The following is a 21,485-nucleotide window of genomic DNA, read 5'->3' on the forward strand; positions in this document are numbered from 1 at the left end:
GCCAATACCACTGCCGCTATCTTCTCTAGGAGTTCCTGGTCCGGCTCCGTTGGCTGGTGAATTTTTCATGCCATCTAAATCGTTGCCATTAAGTACATTTCCCATTGAATTTGGACCTCCCATCGGACCCATCGGATTTCCATCACCACTCGAACCCATTGGAAACTCTTGTTTGAATTCATTCATCTGCTGTTTTTGTAGTTGTTGTTTTTTTGTTCGTATAAATTTCATTTCAATTAGTCAATTATTTTACAGATATAAACTTGACAGCATATTTTTCATTATGCTACACTTACACCGCCCATATTTCCACCAGCTGGTTTCATTAATGTGTACATATTATCCCCACCAGAATTTGACGAATCTGTAAATGAAATGCACACACACACAAATTGTTCAAATTCGTTCATATAAAATTCATAAATTGATGTGAAACAATGTATCATTGAACTAACCTTGAGGTGAAGGCATTATCGGCGTACCCGGTCCTGGCGGACCACCTCCCGGAGGACCCTACATTTAAATTTGAAAAAAAAAAACATTCAATTATGAATCGTTGCGGAGAAAAGTAGCTCTTATTTTTCTCCAAATAATACTGCAACATAAAGTTTTTTATGAATAGTTTAATCGTTGTATTACAAGAAATAAACCGTGTGAAAAAAACTTCATGTTGCAGTATAATTTGGAGGAAAATAAGAGCTACTTTTTCTCCGCAACGATTCATATCTTCAATTGCGATTTGAATAGTAAATCTTTCACTTACACCATAGTTTCCTGGTGACGATGATGAGTAGTTCATAGGTGTTGACGTATTTGGTTGCCACTGCGGTCGTCCTCCACTTGACATTCCCATTCCTGGTGGCATTCCTGGTGCACCTATACAATTTCATATGCAATTAAAACGTTTTGAAATCTAATAAAGATGCGAGTGAGCGTTGCTAAGACAACCTCAATACACGACACTAATAAAATCGTTCGGAATTTTATGATTACCTGGTGGTGGTCCACGCATACCTCCTGGACCATAAGCTCCTGGTATGGGACCGCCGATAGAAGGGCCTCTTGGTGGATTCATTCGTGGATTGATTGGTCCAATGCCTGGACCGCCTTTACAGCAGAAAAAAATTAAAAGAAAAATGGAAAAATTGCGATAAAATGTAAATTATCGATTGCAATAATTTGGTATAGTAATTTTTTTTATCTTGATATCTTTTACATCAAAATGTTTATTATGCATAATTATATATTGAAAAAAAAGGTGTCCTACATGAACATTCATGAATAAAATGATAACATTTTATGGCATTACAAACAGGATTAAATGAGGTAAAAATCAAAAACATTGCTCAATGGTACGGATGAAATGGGCGATATTTTAATTTAAATAAACCACAGAAATGTGTGTGCATATTCGCCAATTTGCTACTTATGGATACATTTTTGAACATAAAAATTAACCAATACTTATGATTTCTGACAAAAATGAATGTAAATAAATACAAAAATCATAATGGTAAACTCCAAACAGTGCGTGAATACAAAACATGCAAAATTTGTTTCTAATCATGTCCATTATCTGGCCATAAACACTCATGAAAACGAAAAAGAAATACCATAAAGTCGAATATTGAGCGAATTCTATGCGTTAGACAGTAACAGAATGTTAGAAAATTATTAATTCAAAGTCTCATTGACACACTAATCAAATGCAGCAGTTTTATATCACAGTACTTAATAACATTTTATTGTGAAAATGATTTGATTTAGAGAAAAAAAATTAATGATAAGTGCGCAAGCAGTTAGATAAATATGAAACATACACGATTTAAATACAATTACTATGAATACTCTGCAAACTTCTGTGTGTTCATATGTATATTTCGCACCAATTTTATAAATAATGGGAATAATTGAGAAGGAAATGAGTTTTATTTCGATTGATTATTAGGAAAAACAGCATGAACATGCTAATTTATTTTAAAATTATGGTTTTACTCGAGCATTCATTATAGATGCTGTGTATCATATTCAATTACTATTATTGACGAACGTAAAAAAAACTCTTTTCTCGAACTCATACTCATAGATAGAAAAAAATTATTATGAGAACACAGTACAAAGAATTGCAAACATATTCATCATCTTTTTGATATTCTCGCTAGCGATTAGTGTAGCAAAGACTTTGAAAAGTACAAAATGAAGAAAGCAAAGAAATAATAATAATAATCAAACGACAAGCTCATACTGATGCAACATTATTTCGAGGTATTTTCCGGTGGACAACAGCCATTAGCTAACGGCAGACAATATTTTATGATACAAAATTATTTATTCATATAATGATTCAATATCAATGGTCCAATACCATGTAAAAGAATGTTCTATCATAAAGCATTGACTGACATTAACAAGCAATTGCGTTTCTGATGTTCATACACAGATGTGCTGAAACAAGTGAAACACTGCCCTAATTTTCTTCACGATTTTTTGAACAAGTGCGAACATTTTGCTTCTGTTTCAAGAAAATGTAAAAAAGAAGAAAATCATGGTTCCTGCAACCAAAATGCGATTAGTGCAATAGTAAACATCTATCGCGTCCTCAATTGTAATGCCAATGCATTTCAGTGGCGAGCGCAAAACTGGTTTCTTACTCTCATCTCATTTCATCCATTTCAACTTCAAACTTCATTTCCAATTCGGTAATTATTTATGTGTTTTCTTATTAAATGCCAATCAATAATTGATTCGATACAATAATTTCGATTTTAATGCAAAATTTTCTTTCCAAATACCTAACCTTTTTACTTCGAATTTTAATGAATTTTGGGTTTGAGAGCGAAGAACAACAAGAACAATATGCAATTTTTTTTGTTAAAATGAAAAAAAAAGAATGAGTGAAATGAAACCAATCAAACCAAATAAATGAAATTATAAAAATGAATATAGATTGTTATTTCCAATTCAGATGAAATTATTCATGGTATATCCACTGAAGATCCATTTGAAACGAATTTATGCGATTTTCATGCGTCTGACAGATAGAGTGAATGCAGTACTATGATTCATGCTACAGCATACCAAGATTGTGTTTTTTTGTTTGTTTCCAAGGGAAATTTCCAAAAATTGAGAGATATTTAACCGAGACACTTTTAATTTTGAGTGCAATTTTTATATCTGTTTAATTTTGTTGATAAATTACAGGCCAAAACATGTGTATGCTAGTGGCTCGAAATGAGAAGTGATAGTGTTCAAAACATTCAGATCAATTTTCAGATGCAAAGAAAATCGACTCTCACAAACGCATTTTTTCTCTTCTCACACCTAAATGGTAAGAGATTGCTTTTTTAATAAATATTGCATATGTGCATATAATATATAATGTTGCGCAGTGAATTAAATATCTTCTTTTTTTTTGCTTAAACAAAAAATCTTTTTGATAAATGATTAATGTATATTGTGGGAAAATTATTAAGGTTACAGTAAAAATGTCAATGGAGATAATAGAGGAAAAACCATTTGCTTGTGGTTTCCATTTGGTGTGTGTTTGTTTTTATTTTTTAATTCGAACGAAAATGAAAAAGTAAAGCGAGAAGTATAAAATTAAAAACAAAAATTGTGAATAAATAAAAAACAATAATTAAGAGGAAAAAAAATCTAAGTAAAATTCATAGAGGCAGCTGACAAGCGACACATATAATTGCCTACCTTGCCATGCTACAAAATCGCCAGCTTCACCTATAAAATAGGAAAAAGAGATAAGATGTCTTATTATAGTGTCTTCGATATGCATTTGTTTTTGGTATGCTCTCTCTATGTCTCTCTTCTCGTTCTGGAATTAAACAACAACACACTAACTTTTTTTGTGTCCCGTTGCATGACAGCAACTGACATACCAATATCTCTTTGTACATTTATATTTTTAAAACCGAAAGGCCATACACAATATTTTTCGAATCGAAAAATTCGGTCGTCAATCATATGCTGTTCGGCCAAAATAATCCAACTAATTCGAAGTGAAAGTAGGACGATTTTTTTTTTTTAATTTCAGAGATTGAGAAAATCGAACGAATATTATTTATTCTTAGAAGTGAATAGTTGAAACTTTATCTCATGATGCTTTTTAAATAATATTTTTGTAGTTATTTTCCCATATGAATTGTGAATATTGAAGGCCCAAATCCATTCATTAGTGTCTTTTTTCAATGGCATTTAAAACAGTTGGTTGGGAAAATAGAAGGAGTGTCGGATATCAAATACGAGAAATAATTTATAGTCACAAACAGCGACGATAGTTATCGTGAAAACGATTACGTGAAATATATTCGTTATGTTCGTTAGTAACTAGTTAAAAGAAGGCAGAAAAAAGTCTATTCGCTTGAATTAGTTTTAGTCTACTTAGTCGAAAAAACAATGGTTTACAATTCCATAATTTTTACAAATAAATATAAAATGCATTAATTTATGTGTTTTCATTTGATCGTACGCGATATAACATATGTCCATAAAGTCTTGACAGTAAATTCAGATGTTCGCCATTTGAACAACAAACATACAATATTAAATTCTTTTTTATTGGTAATTATTCTTCTTCATTGGGTTACGAATAGCACATTCACCTTACACTGAACGGGCCATTGTCTTCGATTTTTCTCAGTATGCGTCGAACCTTCAAAATCATGCTTTGGCGGACCAATATGTCGATTTCTTTCAACTTTCTCTCGAACCTTCCCGCTAATTGTTGCTTGTTTCAAGTATTTTGGACCTTCGCCCATAACTTACATCCAAAAACAGACGAGAAATAATTAATTTGGTGTCTTTTTGTGAAGTTAAACAGATAGTCCTTTTTTCACGGAAATGTCATATTTTAAGAAGTGAGCCATTATTGTGGTTTTTTCTGCTTGCAAACCAAAATTTTGTGTTAAATCAGATAGTTCTCAATGAATTCTATCGATTTCAACAACAATTGGTTGATAATGGAGCATGTAATGGAGGTTTTACCTTACGTTTCAGCACCAAATTCTCGAATATTGGCTCTAAAACACCTTCCAAAGAAGATCCTACCATACAAACACGCCTTTATCAAAGTTCGGTTTGTCGACGTCTCTAGCCTTATATAGTAGTGCCCTAACATAATCAATGCAAAAGAAACCACTTGCACTTGATTCGTGGTTCGACATAGCGATGAATGTTTCACTGTCCAAAATGATGAATTTTTCAGTGCAAAATGCTATGAGGTGAAGTAAATACCCAATTTTTGACACCCTATTGAATTTTTTCATTACTTATTTTGCTGATTCCTAATGACCGGGTCTAAATCTATTGTTTTGGTTCAAATTTTGATGTGCTGTAACCATAAAAATCACCAAAAACGAATTTTTGCTTGACCAACCCGGTTTTCGGTACTTTCTCTTCATACTAAGTCCATGAAACACAATATATGGTTCGTAGGCAGATGGGTTCATCTTTAGACACATGCGAAATTTGTTTTGAACTTAGCCGCCACAACCATTTGAGACACTTTTTCGTAAATCCAATTTGTACGTCTCCGCGAATGGATGTATTTCATCGAATTGAGTTTGATAGTAGTCCCGAGGTACTGATGAACGTGCCGTGTGCATTGGTTGATATTTTTGATTTTGTTTATGTGGCGCAATAAACGCCTGAATTTACTGCCAAAACTTTATGGACATATGTTATTTCATTTCCCTAACTCAGCGTTTTCTTGTTTCGTATTCTTTTCGTTCACTTTAATTATTATAAGCTAAAATGTGTCATTACTTTGAGAGAAACAACAAGAATAACTATTATATTTTTAAAAAGAAAAATATATTCAATAATAAAATCTGTGAAACATTTACGAATTTCAATTTAAAAAAAAAAAACATAAAACTACAATTAACGAAACAATATTGCAAATGGAAATATTTTTTTGTGTTTTTTTTTTTCGTCAATTAAACTTGTTTGCTTTTATTAGTTTTCGTTAATTTATGTTTTTATCGGAATTTTGATGGGGATTTTTGTCTTAAATTTTCGAAAAGAAAAACAAAGCCAATCATCTAATTCATACAAAAAGAAAAACGATAAGAGAAGTAAACAAATCGATTCAATTCAACAGAATTTAAATCGATTGATGAAAAAAGAGATAAATGATCTTAAAAAATACCTTGCCGTGTTGGATCCATACTATTTGGCATCATTGGTTGTCCGGGTGGCTGTAAAGTAGCACATTATTTATAAATGGAATTGCATTTTAAATGGATGAAAACTTGACCATCGGTAGCTCATACTTACTCCATTGAATTCGTTACCAATTCCTTGTGGCATTCGAACGCCAGGTCCTCTAGGTCCGGATGGATACCGAGGCGCTCCCATAAACGACTACAAACAAAAAATCAACGTAATTTTTTTCATAATTCAGGCACATTCACAGTACATTGTCAATAGCGATTTTAATTAATTTAATCTAACATGGTTTTAATTTATTCAATATTTTGTTTGTCGAAAAAAATTATTGTTTGATTTTCATCTTCGTCTTGAAATAGTGAAAATTCGTGGTAATTCATTTAAAATTTAAAACTTCTCTGCATACATTTGATCTCGATTCAAATCATCACATCAAGAACATCTATCAACCGTCGTATTGCCAATAAATTGTGTCTTTGGCCGATCATTTTTCGATCTAAATAAATTATCTTAACTTTGATACCAACACCCAAATAAAGAAAAATGAGAAAAAATGACCACAATAAAACACATTTCAAAAGAAAAAAGCGAACGGGAAAACACATTGGCTTAATTGAAGTTAAGAAAATACGACATCAAATTACATTACAATTAAATTAAATGAGAAACATTTAAACAATGATTTAAAAAAAAAAAGAAATGATTTTTCAATTGCCTCAAAAATGAGATGTATACACATTTTTTACAAACATTAAAAATGTTCGAAATCAAAACTTAAGCTAAAATAACAGAGATTTGTTCGTTTTATTATTCGTTCGTTGTTCACATTGATTGCAACTGATTTGAGAATTAACAAAGAGAATCAATTAAATCGCTTGCGATATTGTTTTGGTGAGTGTGACATTTACTTTGGGATAAATACTTTCATAAACGATTGAATCAAATATCGAAGAAAGATTTGCTGCTGCGGTAAACTAAATATTCGCAATAGAATGGGCATCAAAACGTGTAAACATATAGATGCAATTGTGATACTGTGCAAAATTAATAGAAAATGGCAGGCATATTCGATTTTTTTTAAATTCGTGCAACAAACTTCTAAAAAACATAAAATGATTGAGAGTTACAAAAATGATTGGAAATGGAAGAGGGCAGATCAGGAGGAGAACGTGAATGTGAAGTGACTGATTCGATGTTATTGTTGTAGTTGTTGCAAAAATGCATTCATTCTATTGAGTCCGTATCGAAGATCGAAACAAGGCTAGAATCAGATTTTCTTTCTCTCTCTCTTTCTCGATTTTTTTTGAAGATTCCTCAGTTCAATATTCATTTGTTTTTGTGTTGTTTTATTTACAACCGAACACCAACCAAAAACTAACCTGTACCTGACCGGACATCAATTGATTATGCGAAGATGGTGGCTGTGGATGCGGAGACTGCTGACTTGTTGGGTGTGTTGGCGGTGATGGTCTCAATGTAGAATTCTGTGAAATACACATATATGCAACAAAAAACGGAAAAAATGTACAAACACGACAAAGACATACAAACAGTCAAACAAACGAACAAACAGAACACCGTAAAAAAAAAGAAACTGAAACACAACACCGATATCCAATAACGAACTATTCAAAACGTAAAACGTCTCTCTTTTTTTAAAAAAAAAAAAAAAAAAAAATGTTACTTTGATACTGCATCAAAAACTGCACAGAGTTTATTTCTGCAATTAATATTTGCTTTTCAACAGTCCATTTTGCTCTGGATAGTTGGTTTTTTTCTTTTCGCAAATACAGAAATGAATGAAAATGTTTCTTTTTTTGGTTTTTAGTCATTTTCCAAATATTTATTTTGTACTTGCTTCAGTCATTTTCTTCTAAGTATTTGGAAACATTTAAATTTTTCTCGCTGGCACATGATTTATAAATAATTTTCAGCGATTTTCCTTTTGAAATGACTAACATATCATAAATGATTGTTGTTGGGTTTGTTTTTCACGGTGTTTCGTTGAGTTCATTTAATAAAATTGCAGAGAAAAAAACACAACATAAATAACATGAAATACAAATGTAGATTGTAGAATGAATACAGAGATTTGCAAGAAGTAAAACAGAAATACCAAAAACAGAAATCATATTTATACATAGCATAATCATTGTATACAATTCGTAAATTTGTCGTTTTCTTTTTATCGTTCTAATAAAAAAATAAAAATAAAAAACGAAAAAAAATCTTCACCAAAATCATCTTTTCAGATTGATTCTACAAAACTCGAGCACATTTCCAATACTATTGATATTTGGATTATTTTATTTTTTTTCGCTTTATCTTTTCGCCGTTTTGATCAAACAAATTTCACAACGTTTATAATTTGATTGTTGATGATTTACTTAAGAGTGTATATCGATGATAGAAAATCCTACCGTTTGTCAGGTTTTTGTTTTGTTCCAAACTGATTTCAAAAAGGATGAAATATGAATTGGCGTGCGATTAATGATTTAAATGGAGGGCAAATGTAAAATGTGATATGCGATTTTGCTATGGTTAGATAACAATGACATTCACTAATTAGAATAATGTATTAAAAGGTAAAATGGGCGCTCATTCAAAATACATCATTATTGCATAGCAGCGGAGGAAGAAATAAAATAATTAAAGAGGGGGTGTGAGTGTGTGTAAAATCTCCTAATTAGACGATGGTAAGCAAATGTCACATAAATTCGAAGATTTTTCGTTTCTTTTTCTCTCACTTTCGAGAAAGGTGTAAATTTGCAGATTTGAATTTCGTTAGTTTACGTTTTTGTTTCTTCAATTTTTTTTATTTTGTTTATCATTTTATTTTAAACCTTTTGTTCTGCAGAAAATCAGTCAAGAAAAATAAATATGTTCATCTACGTCAATCGTAATGAAATCGATGCGAAACTTACTGGAAAAAAGTTTGGTGCCATTGGTCCACCCGGCATTCCTTCATTTGGTGGCAGTTGACCGATAGGACTGGGTGCAGGTCCAGCATTCTATACGAACGAAATGAATTTTATGTTTGATTGAAATTATTTTGTTTCAATTTATGATTGAACTTACGTGACCGATGCCATTTACGCCGTATCCTGAACTTACAAAACCCTGTTTTGTGTCGGAATAAAAATCGATTTTGATTAAATGTGAATGAAATCACTTTCGATTGGATCGAACAGTGTACTTACATAGTCGTGAAACGCTTTTGCTTCGGATGAATGATCACATTGTTCTCTTCTCTCTGGTGCCGCACAATAAAGATCCCAAAATACACTGATCATTTCATGAAATGAAAATAAGTCATAAAAATTAATTGACACCGGAATATTTGTGCATTCGTGTATTGTACTTACCACCACCAGGAATGTAGGAATCCAGGTGGTTCACCTAGTGTGATGTTTTTCTCCCATCGGATCTCCGATAGAAATGTCTGTGCGGCTTTTTGTGCTCCAACATGCAGTAGATATTCATACACATAAAGGGCCAATCTATGGAAGGAATAAAAGAAAAAAAAAACATGATGAAATTAGATAATTTTATGTTCGATATATGATCGAGTAAAATGTTTAGTTCTAGAAGAAAAAAAAGTTAAATCACGAATGATGTATGCTTCTTTAATCGAGTTCTAATTTTACTAAATCCTTACAACGTAGATCAAAATTTTGGATATGTGAAGATGGATATACGCATCTTTTTATTGTTGATGCTAAAATTGAGACTTCAAGAGCGGGAGAAAGACAGCACAGTTCATCAATTGAACGAGCCAATTTCAACGATCGCAAATATTTTCTGCTTAAAATAGGTTTATCGCCATAGGAATTGATGTTTATTTTGGTTTGCTGTATTCTCCTTCTCATTCACTCACTCACTCACACTATCTCTCTTTCTCTCTCTTTTTTCTGTTGCAACCAGGAAACATTAACCGCATCCAAGTAAGTAGAATGCCTTTGAATAATTCGTGCGTTTAACACATAGCCTTTGTCGGATAGCATCTAGTGAAAAAGGTTTCTGTACACTGTTATTATTGGCAGTTTGACGTTTTTGCTGCGTTTCTGAGCTCCAACGATTTAAGAATAACAGAAGATGCAACGCGCTTGCGAGAATGAGATGAAATGAAACAACTGAAGAAGATAGGTGATGTGTGTGCGCATTTTTTGTGTATTTTGCTGGGAATAACAACGGCAAAAGGTAAAATCAAAACCAAATACCTTGTACATAATTTGATGGGAAAAGAAAAAGAGAGAGCCCGCGCAATTTGATTCGAATGAATGAAATGCAAAGCATGAGATAAACTTACAAATGCTTTGCAGAATGCTATGAGATAAGCACGATGCGGCTACCGAGGTTTAAATATTCCACTTGGAACACTTTGTAAGTGTATATGTGTGTTTCTGTGCTCGTTTCGTGTACTGCTTTTTCAAATACATTTTTCGTGAGTTTTATTGCGATCCGTATGCTTGCATGCGTATGTCAGCGCTGCAAGACTGTCCAATGGTTTGGTATGTTTCACAAATGTGCTTCACAACGGATTACTTTGCGCGCTCAGAAGGAAATATTTTGCACTCATGCATCGTTGCACGTAATAATATTATGTTTCTGGACATGATAAAACGTTCGAAACATTTTTTTTTTTAATATATAATATTATTGACAGACTGAACAGTCACACATACTCAAATGTGCCATCCATTTTATGCAATGCTATTTATCAATCAAACAATTTTTCGATGTCAGTTTTTCCGATCCAATTCGTCGGATTGTCATAACTAAGGGACAGAGATAGTTTGAAAAGTCTTGCATCTGTTTCTCTTCTTTGATTATATTGCATTGGTCGTTTTTCAATTTTTTAATTCTGTCTCTGGCTTCAATAAGAAGAAAAATAAACCAATGAAAACAACGATAACACAGCAGAAAATGTGACTAAGTGTTACCCTGTTATATTGCTGCTGCTACCACCACTACTTCGAATGTCGTCGCTGCCGTAAAATCGAAACGTTACACACACCGGAATGCTATACAACCTCTACCGTCATCACTTGATAATACAAGCAGCAACAGCAGCAGCAGCAGCATGATGAGGCTCTGAAAACGGCGAACAATATGTTTCTTGCTTTTTTGCGAAAGCATTACGCTGTGTGCTAACAATAGGTTTGAAGTTGGTTAGTCCATCATATCAAGTGGCTTTGAAAACAAATGCGCCAATTATTTTTGAAGAACGGCAAGAGCAACATGAAGCGGCAAATAGCACCAAGTGGCAGCCATTCGTGTTCCTGATGAGATGTTATTCTGCATAAGATATACATTCCCAATGCTTATGTTGAACAAATAGAAATCGAGATGCTCCACCGAAATCATCAACATTTGTTTCTTCTATTCTTGACGAATCAATTTCGATCCGACCTCAGAAGTATTTTAGAAAACATGTTAGCGTACCATATACAAATTTACCGATGAACATTCAACAGACGTTTTTAAATACACACACACATTTTTTTTATGTTGAATTGAAAATAATGAAATGTTTTTTCGTCATGGGAGAAAATCTTTGACATAATCAAGCAATATGCATTGTTGCGCATTCTTTAGTCGTATTTCTCTTTGCTTTCATTGGATATGTTTACATGACGCGAGTGTTTTTTTTTTGTCTTTTTTTTGTTGCTTGATAAGTGAGCTTATGTACTCGGACTCAAAAACATATTATCGATTTCATATTTATAATCTTTTTTGTTAGTCTTTTTTACAAATCGCAATGACAATATCAGTCTGTTTTTTTCTTCTCATTCACGTCGTAAAATGTCCCGAAAATTTCCAAACGTTTCGATGACAGTGGACTGAATCTCTTGCCTTCAACTTTGTTTGGTTACAAAAAACAACAACATTCGAGAGCTCCGTGCAACCAACTTTATACAAACAATATGCGTGAATATGGAACACAAATGATTTATGCACAAATGCATTTCAATGACAAAGTCTTTTGAGTTGTGGAATGGGAAATTTGAGTTTACCACGCATGCAACGTGCGTAAAATTGAATGTGCAAATGAATGTGACGAAATCGCCAGCAGCATAAAGTATCTAATAACAGGTACACCGGTCGTGGAAACTGCAAACATTATGTACCTTGTCAAAGATTTCTGTGTTTCCGTTCATGTGTGTGTGTGTGTGTGTGTGTGTGTGTGTGTGTGTGTGTGTGCGTGTGCGTGTGCAACATAAATATTTAATCTATTGGCGAAATTATTTTGCAGAAAAAAAGTCAAAAGAAAAAAAACCAAATTGCAAATATGGAAACAGATTCAATAATTTTATTTTACGAATGAATAAATTTGTCAACGGGACATGTTTGTAGCGTCAAGTGTATGTAGCGTCGCCTGATTATGACACGCTCCGTCCGAAAACCGTTTGATCGGTTCAGAAAGCGGCAAAATGTTTGATTTGGCCGATTTTCTATATATTCGTTTGCATTTGACAAGTGCATATGCATCTTTGCCGAAATAAATTTGTTCGTAATATAGATTCGATGTCGTTCATTCATATATATTTTTTTCATTGCAGGAAATGCATTCAAAATTGTTTGAGAATAGAACGCCATCGAAAGATGCATCAAAAATCATCAGACATGACCAACTGTCTGTATATTTAAAAGGAGTTTAAATGTATTTAAGTGAACACAACGAATATAATCCATACCCAAAGCCGTAGTGTATTGATGTATGTGTGTATTTGTTGTATGTGTATTGATAATACGTCTATTTACTTAACCAAATGTGAGATGTGAGTGAGTATACAGCGGGCAAACAACGTTTGATGGTATAACACCGACTTTATATTCACGTTTCGAAGATTTTTTGAATTGTCTCTTTCTCACCGAGAGATCAAGATTGACGATTCGAATGCAAGCACACTGATACATTAATGATGATGCATACATACACAGAGACGAAGTAGAGAGTCAGAGTACGACAGTGAAATACACAAGCACACACATGCATGCGCATTTGTACATAAATGTCTACAGTTTATAGAATTGTACAAGTACATAGTAGATTGTATGGGTAGAGAGTGACGCTTGGAAGCGCGAATGTACACCATAATTTGCTCACTAGGTGAATTTAATAGAGATGTTTGAAGGCTCACCAAATAACAAAGTGAATACAATAGACTATGTACATGATGAAAGAAAGGGAAAGAAGGGGAACACAAACGAATAGGCAATACAACAAACAAATAAACAAAATGTTTGTATGAGAACGCGTGTAGAACGCGCATCGTTCTCTTTTCGATATATTTTTCGAATTCGGTGTATGTTTCCCGAATGTGTGTTTCGATGCGATCGAAGCGTTGTTTGTGAGCGCAATTCAGTTATGTATATTTTCTATATATAACATATATATATATACATTAAAGGTGCACGGTACTTTAACATAGTCGCCGAAAGAGCAAAGAGGGAGATAGAGACAGCGAAAAGAATGAAAGAGAGACACACAAACAACATTCGGCATTATGTACAAACGCGGGCTCTCGGATACCAATTTTATGCGTTGTTTGGTACATAACATTTTACTGGCGTTTGTAAATAACATTATAAGTGTATATAAAATGTACGACAGGGTGTATTGATTACATTGTCGCTGTCGCTGAGCATTTTGTTATAATATTCTGCAATAAAATCATACCGAACTTAAATGAATTTACTGCCTCGCCAATGAACGAACATTTATTTGGACAGACACCCTGCAAAATTGTTTGCACGCACACATATTTTCGGTCATTCATTTGACTGTGTGTAAACGCGGCTCATTTTCTGCACATTTGACAAAACCGATGTGAAAAGCAAGAGAATGAAAAAAAAGCGCAACGAAAAAGATACATGATTACTCGTATATTCGGGAAATTCATATAACCATTTATTTCGAATGTACGCGCTAGATATAAATGCGTATGTATGTGTGCATGTGTTCATGTTTGTGCATGTGTGCTCAATTGAACGAATGTATGTGCGTATTTACGCGTTTTTGGTTGAATCTGATGGTGGTTGTTGTTGCCGCTCATTGTTGATCGTCATTTCTACTCTTCGTTTGATTCCATATATTCATGTGAATGAGCCAAATGAGAAAATAACACTAGTATTTTTTGAAATATTGAATTTTTATTACATGATTGTTTTTTTTTTCAACCCTTAAAACCGAATAAATTTCCCACCAATCGAATATTTTTATTCGTGGAACTAGAACATTGTACGCTATGATATAAACATCGGTCACACTCGACATAGTATCTAGCTAGATGCACAGATCTTGAGTGTATGAATCAGTGTGTTTATGCTTAGCCACTACGTGGGAAATTCGACATGGACAACATGTTGAAGATATTTCTTTCAATCGATGCAAGAAAAAGACGCATACACACTCCTATGATCCACTTCAATCAAACGAAATTCAACCGGTACAGATCGAAATGATCAAACGGTTTCTAAGATAGGTAATGATAGAATTGATTTGGAGCCGCGAACGCGATTTTTTTTTATTAAAAAAAAGCAAATGATAAAATAAATAGATATTTGTATAAATGTGGTGTGCGTGTGTGTGTGTGTTTGTGTGTTTTGTTCAATTTGTTGAGCGACTTTCATCGATTTACAAATCGATATAATATTCATATGCACACAAATCATTTACGTTGCTTTGACATGATCTGATAAAAGTCAATGTATGTCAATTTATCTTTTTGTATTGATCGCATTGTAGCTTCACCTCTCTGACCACCACATGATTCAAAACAAACCAACCGTACGGTTGCTATCTGGAAATAGATCTGCTTTTAATGACCCCACCACCGGCCGCATATTTGTGGATTCACCTAAAAATTAATCAAATCCAACTGACTTTTTGGCTGCTAAATTCGACTACTCAAATTCCACGTACAATTTTTATTAATTTTTTTTCGAACCAACAGGCCGATTTGAAAATTAGATCATGACAGTACATAGAAAATTGGGCCGATTAAGTGCGTTGAAAAATCGAACGAAAAAAAATAGTGAGCTAAAATTCTAGTTGAAACGTCAAAGAAAAGAAATTCGTAAAAATCGAGATATTCAAAAAAAAAAAAAAAAAAATACAGGGGGAGAGAGAGAGAGAGAAAACGAATGGGAAAATATTGAATTTGTGTACACAGTGAGTGCAAATGCTCCGCATACATGCTTTTCGGTATCTCAAACATATAGATATAAACGAAAAACGAAGTACACATCGCCGTACTTTTTACGATTGTGCTGGCTTTGTTTCTCTTTCTCGCGTACTTTATTATTACACATTATTCGCCGTGTTATTGTCTTCTCTCTTTTTTTCTCATATTCTCTCACAGAAAATGTACGGTTTTTTTCTCGTGCTTCCGAACGCCTGTGTAAATGGTATATATATATATATATATGTGTGTGTGTGTGTGTGTGTGTGTGTGCATGTGTAAATGTATGTTTGGATTTTATCGTCATTTTTGTACAAACATGTATATCCCTCACTTGTATATGTGTTCATGTATTCGTAATGACTGAGAATTTAAGCTACCTTTGATTGGGTTATCCGATCCCGAATGTTCTAAGCTTATCGAATTCGATTTGCGAATATATTTTTTTTATTTCGAATGTCATTCAATCGATCAGCGACCATGAGATGAACTAAAAACAAAAATATTTAGTCCAACATTTTTGCTTAACTTTCCATCAAAAAAATAAAAATAACAAGAAAAACGACACACAAAAAAGTGCTATAAGTAGAATTTCTGTCGTGCCTTAGATCGGTTAAGTTTTTTCGGGATTGTCTGGTTTTCTCAAAGGTAGGTTAGCTTGTAGAATAGCAGTGTGCCGCGCTTATATACAAAATATGAGTTCTGTTTGCAACGTTGCCAAATTTCCGATTTGTTTGCGCTATGTGTAGAATGTAGTGTAGTACTTTGGTTTCTGTTTTGCCGTTTTTGTTGTTGTTATTGCTTACGTTTTTTTTCGCTTCAGCTCTTTGTCAGTGTTGCTTTCGTTCATTATAGCAAATTTGTAAAGAGTAGCAAACAGACAAAAAATTCTTCTGATTTTTTTCCCTAGTATTTCAAATGAGAAAAGTGATGAGAGTATGAGCGAGAAAGTAAGAGAGTGAGAGAGAGAGAGAGGGAGGTAGAAAAACAAATATAAGAAAAGAGAAAAAATCTTCTTTCTTAATACATCAAAATTCATAATTTTGTTTTGACGTCCACGGAAAATCAACTAACTCGATTCGGCACCAATAGAATGATGTGACCGCCACCAATCCATACCACGTCGTAATGAAGATAATAGATGCACGTTGTGCCACTAGTTGAGAAATAATTTAAGCAAGGTAAATCAACTTCATTTGAAGAATTCGCTCAAACAATCTCTAAACTAGGTGAATGGTAAATGTTACCACAATGTTTAAAAAAATCGGTTAAGATCAGGAGAATAACGAACAGGCGAACGAGAGCAAGTAAACGTATAGGCATAAAATGAGAGGGAAGATGAAAATATGTATGGAATGATGTGACAGACATTTCAACGACAAAAAAGAGATCCTGCGAATGCAATGTTGCTTAAAGAATTTCATTCTGCTTTAACTATTTCAAATCATTCCATATTGGTAATTTCATTCACAAAAATCTATAGTGCATGGCATGACTATATTTCGAATATCAAATATTTTCAGTTGTCCGCACATTGTTGGATGACACAAGTGCTTGGTTGATTTTGGGGGGGAAAATTCCTAAAATGTCGACTAGCAACTACGATCGACAGTATCGAATTTGCAAAATTCAACAAAACCTCATCGAACAACGATGAGCGAGAGCAACGATGAACAAGAGAAAAACAGCAAAATTTCGATCGAGTTCGACCAAGAGAATCATTTGAAGCGACAATATATGCATAAGTATATGTGTAACATTCAATAATTTTTGTGTGCGTTCTATGTGTTGTTTTCGACAAAGCGCACCAACAACAAGAACAATTGCGACCGAGAAATAGGTACACATTTCGAAAATGAGCATTTCTATCCATGTGAACAAAATATGAAAATACAAACCAATGCAAATATACCGACGCATATACATGCACGCTCACACATATGCACACAAATACACATTCAAACATGTATATAGCGATATAGATATACACGAATACATGCACATATGCACGCGCGCACCGTTTACAGCCAGCTGTATGTGTGGACGCATAGCCAAGTGATGAACGTTTCTCTCTCTCTCTCTCTCTCTCTCTCTCTGCATGTATGAGTAAGCTTTGTGTCTTCTTTTTTTCGATTTCTTCGTGAGTTTTTTATTCGTTGTTAGTTTTACTTCGTTTTCATTGGAGATTCCGAAAATGTTGTAAAACTTCTGTGTTTTAGCAAGAAACCGATGCGCTGATGTATTGGAACGATAAAAAAACGCAAGTGTTGGCGAAATTCGGCTCAAAATTTAATTATCAAAGTTACTTTGTGCCACAGTGTCATCATAGTTTGCACGATGGCGATGAAGCTGTCGATAGTGAAACGTATGCGATGAATATGCGTGAGTTTGCGTTTCAAATATGTCTATATGCACTTCGAAACCGAGAACATTCATTCTCAAAACCAAACCGATTAAGTTAAGTAAAAACGCACGGCTATGAACCGATACAAACCTACGAAGCGTTGCTTTTCAAATTTTCAAATCAAATTCGATTTATTGACAGTTTTGGATCAAACGATCAAATTTTGATTGCAAACATAGTTCAGTCCATCAAATTTTCGGAGTGATGTTTGAATGACGATCTGAATGATGCTATGATGCTTAATACCAAATATATATATATATATATGAATGTTTCAATACGAGAATGGAAAAATATAATTGCAGCAAGAGCAATTCCGTTGGTATATTTTTCCGTTGTTTCTCTCTCTTTCTATGCTACTCTGTCTCTTTTTCAAAAAAAATTCTGTGTGTAAATCGATGCGGTCGCGTAAACTGAGATGATTTTTTTTTATTGTAATGATAAAATACGAATTCGAGTCGGCTACCAGTATAAAATAGAAAAATACATAGTACATGGATGTATAGATAGAGGATGAATGGATAGTTGGATGGTTGGATAGATAGATAGATGGATGGATGAATAGGTGGAAGAGAGGTAGATAGCGCGTTGCCGTCTGAAAATCATTGTCTGGTGCACGTTCTCGAGTTCTGAGTCTCACCATTTCCACCAGTTACTGATTTTTCGGCAGCGCAAGCAATTTTCAGACGGCGCACGTGTCTCAGTGTGAGTATATGTAAAACAATTGTGTTGCTTATGTATATAGGACAGTGTGTGTAAATGTGAACGAACATGAATAAATGTGAGTGTTTATACGTACTTTTCTCTGGCCTGCGCATCCGACGGCACCGATGAGTTTTTCGATTTTCCATACATTATTTAATAAATATATAAAATATATAGAACTATGTAATATGAAGTGTACATACACAAAGTATATACACACAAATATTGTTATTTCTCTGGTTTTTTTCTTTCTATATTTCGGTTTTTTCCTTTCGAATATATGTATATTGGATAGTGTTTTTTTCGTGTGTTATTTTATATTCGCTTCTACTCTGTCGCTATATTTTCGCCGCGTTGCTCTTCTTTTTCAGTTTGCTCTTTCTTTTTCGTCTCCGCAATGTTGTTGTTGTGTTCCTGCTGTTGCTACTATAATGAGTTCTATATAAAAAAGTTTCATGTGCAGAGATGTATTAAAAGTTGGTCGCCGTTTTATTGTTGCTATATGCCGATCGTTTTGGATTGTATATTGTTGTTGTTATTATTATTAAAACAATATTTTCGTTGAGTTCTTTTGCTTGAATTTTTTTCTTTACATGCCGCGATTTTGTTCATTTCTCGCCCCGTTTTCAAATTTGATTCGTCGATATTTTTGCGCCGATTTCTACTACATCGATGGCATAGCTGCCAGTTGATATTACTGTTTGAGCCACTTTCGAACGTCAGTGTATTTTTGCGGCTGATAAATATGAATGCTCTGTTGTTTCTTTAACATCCAAACCAAACCAATTGGATGTGTTCAATAGCGCGAAATATTGTTTTCATGTACCACCACCACGTTTACCATTCAAACTCGACGCGCGAATTCAATGTTTTCAACAAAAAAACCGACACACAGGCGAATTATTTCACTAACACGTATACGCAAAATCGAACTAAAAATTATTATTATTTTTTTTTTAATTAGGCAGTCAACAGTAATAACATGACAATATTAAACAACGAGACGAATGACTTTTTTTTCTATCTTTAATTTAAAATTTATATTTATGCACACGTTCAATGACAATTCGACAAACAAGAAGCGGTTTAGATTTCATTGAGTTCTTTGACTGCTAAACTGATGCCCGTCACTTTGAACGATATTCGGCGCGTGTAAATAGTTAAAATATGGACAAAAAATACAATTTATCTGTACATTTCAATCACGGATCACAATTAATGCTATTGCTGTTTCTGCACCGAATATAGCCACTGTTCTTCTTTTTATTCTTTATTTGATTTTTGTTTCTTGTTTTTCAATTTACAATTTTCAAATTTGTGATAGAGATGAAAAATGATTTTCGTTTTGTTAACTTTTCCCTTGGAGACGCGATCAACGGCTCGATTAATCGATTGCAATGATCTCAGTGTTTTGCCTTTTTGTCATTTGTCGAATAGACGAACCGAAACCAAAATTATAATGATATCAATATGATACAGTTAGCACATGTACTATACACAATTTGGTGTTCAGCATGTAGAAGACACAAGAGTATGCAAATTGTATGGTATGGTAGCTCACTGAATAACTTTTTTCTCACTGTTCAACATTGTTCATTTGTCATGTATCGATAGTTTTGATAGTTCATCGTTCATAAATTGTTCTTTCCAATGTTCTAAATTTCGGAATATCGTCGCCGTTTTCATTTGGATAAATTTTTTGTTTGCAAAGATTTTCAACCGATATTCAAATATACAGTGTGAAAATAATAATTGTTATAATAATATAAACCGAAAAAGAGAAATTTTGATCTGACGCTTTCGGGTACACACAGATACACAAGAGCCGTATACACAAAAATGTGACAATTCGGTTCGTATGCTTTTGGCTTGCTTCTCGCTTTCTCTCACACACGATTTATCTTCACGTTTTGTTTCTTCTGTTTGCCTGAAATTTTGGTTCACGCACACATAAACGCATATAAACTACTCCAAAACCGATGTTAGGCTCCAATCCATCACGGACGCTTCGGATGGACAATTCCACGGTTTCGGATTGAGTTTTGAATCCTTCTCAGTTCGAAATGCATTCAGTTCGTAATAGACGAACCCACAAAACGACCAAATTACAATCCGGATTTTTTGCGCTCACCAATCTGCTGATGCATTTGATAGATATCAATAGCTGTTAAGCTGCTCGTTAAACCGTCAAATTGAATATGGTGCTTTCCCGGTATTTGGTATTTATCTTTAAAAAAAATTCGTATCGGTAACTCTTAATGGCTATCGAATTTATTTGAGTGCAGCAAAAAAAGCCAAATTCTGACACTATTTCTTTCTGTAATTCACATTAATTTCTATGGGCTTTTAAATGTCGCAGTTTTTTTTCTGTTGATAAAAATGCATTCAAACACACAAAATTTTCAATGTATCGATGACATTTTTCGTCACTCGTTCTCTCAATGGTTTTTTTATTTTAAATTTTATTTTTGTTTCGAAAGTAACACCATCGACAATTAATAAATACTTCTTCGTGTTTCCATCTTGTATAACCAATTTTCGTTGCGAACACACTTTTGCTAAAATGCCAACAAATCTCTAACAATACTTATATTCCCTTCGATTCTTATTACCAGCGAAATAGCATTAGTTTTTATTTTATTGTTGTTGCTAGTGCAAACTCGATGTATGCACTTAAATTTTTTTTCACTCCGTTTGCGGTGGCCTGTTAAAACCTACTGACTCGATATTTTATAAGGTACAACATACATTGTGTAACGCTTTGGTGAGCGTATGTCTTGGTTCGCAATGCGATGCGTGTGTTGATGCTTTGGTGCCACAATAGCGTTCGACGTCTCTTGTTTCCATCGCACATTTTGCATGTGTATGTGTGTGTTTTTGAATCGCTTAAGTTCGGCCATTGCATTTAATTGTTATGACAGTTCGCTACAAACAAGCAAACCTTTTTGTTTTCCATTTCGGAAAATGGTTCCCATTTTCAATTGTTTTATGCTCAAAATATTTTT

At 33.7% G+C, this 21,485-nt stretch overlaps 1 protein-coding gene across 11 annotated transcripts in view; it reads right to left on the reverse strand.

The window, feature by feature from the left end:
• LOC116348543 (single-stranded DNA-binding protein 3) overlaps positions 1 to 21,210 on the reverse strand; it is a 34,005-nt gene extending 12,795 nt beyond the window's left edge. Inside the window, exons 1-15 of one of the 11 annotated variants that reach the window (XM_031779589.1) lie at positions 21,093 to 21,210; positions 18,575 to 18,906; positions 9,549 to 9,683; positions 9,384 to 9,468; positions 9,262 to 9,303; positions 9,108 to 9,194; positions 7,563 to 7,667; positions 6,292 to 6,378; positions 6,164 to 6,212; positions 3,706 to 3,735; positions 994 to 1,107; positions 764 to 876; positions 456 to 513; positions 297 to 364; positions 9 to 189 (exon numbers count right to left, since the gene is read on the reverse strand). In XM_031779589.1, the coding sequence (XP_031635449.1) occupies positions 9 to 189; positions 297 to 364; positions 456 to 513; positions 764 to 876; positions 994 to 1,107; positions 3,706 to 3,735; positions 6,164 to 6,212; positions 6,292 to 6,378; positions 7,563 to 7,667; positions 9,108 to 9,194; positions 9,262 to 9,303; positions 9,384 to 9,468; positions 9,549 to 9,683; positions 18,575 to 18,630 (1,210 nt within the window). In that variant the 5' untranslated portion in view covers positions 18,631 to 18,906; positions 21,093 to 21,210. Of the gene's footprint in view, positions 1 to 8; positions 190 to 296; positions 365 to 455; positions 514 to 763; positions 877 to 993; positions 1,108 to 3,705; positions 3,736 to 6,163; positions 6,213 to 6,291; positions 6,379 to 7,562; positions 7,668 to 9,107; positions 9,195 to 9,261; positions 9,304 to 9,383; positions 9,469 to 9,548; positions 9,684 to 18,574; positions 20,970 to 21,092 lie in introns of those variants that run through there. The other 10 variants (XM_031779582.1, XM_031779604.1, XM_031779611.1 and 7 more) reach the window with 10 other exon arrangements.
• Between the last annotated feature and the right edge of the window lie 275 nt (positions 21,211 to 21,485).

Source organism: Contarinia nasturtii, unplaced genomic scaffold (assembly GCF_009176525.2).
Source record: "Contarinia nasturtii isolate CC-2019 unplaced genomic scaffold, AAFC_CNas_1.1 Cnas_scaffold_129, whole genome shotgun sequence".
NCBI lineage: Eukaryota > Metazoa > Arthropoda > Insecta > Diptera > Cecidomyiidae > Contarinia > Contarinia nasturtii.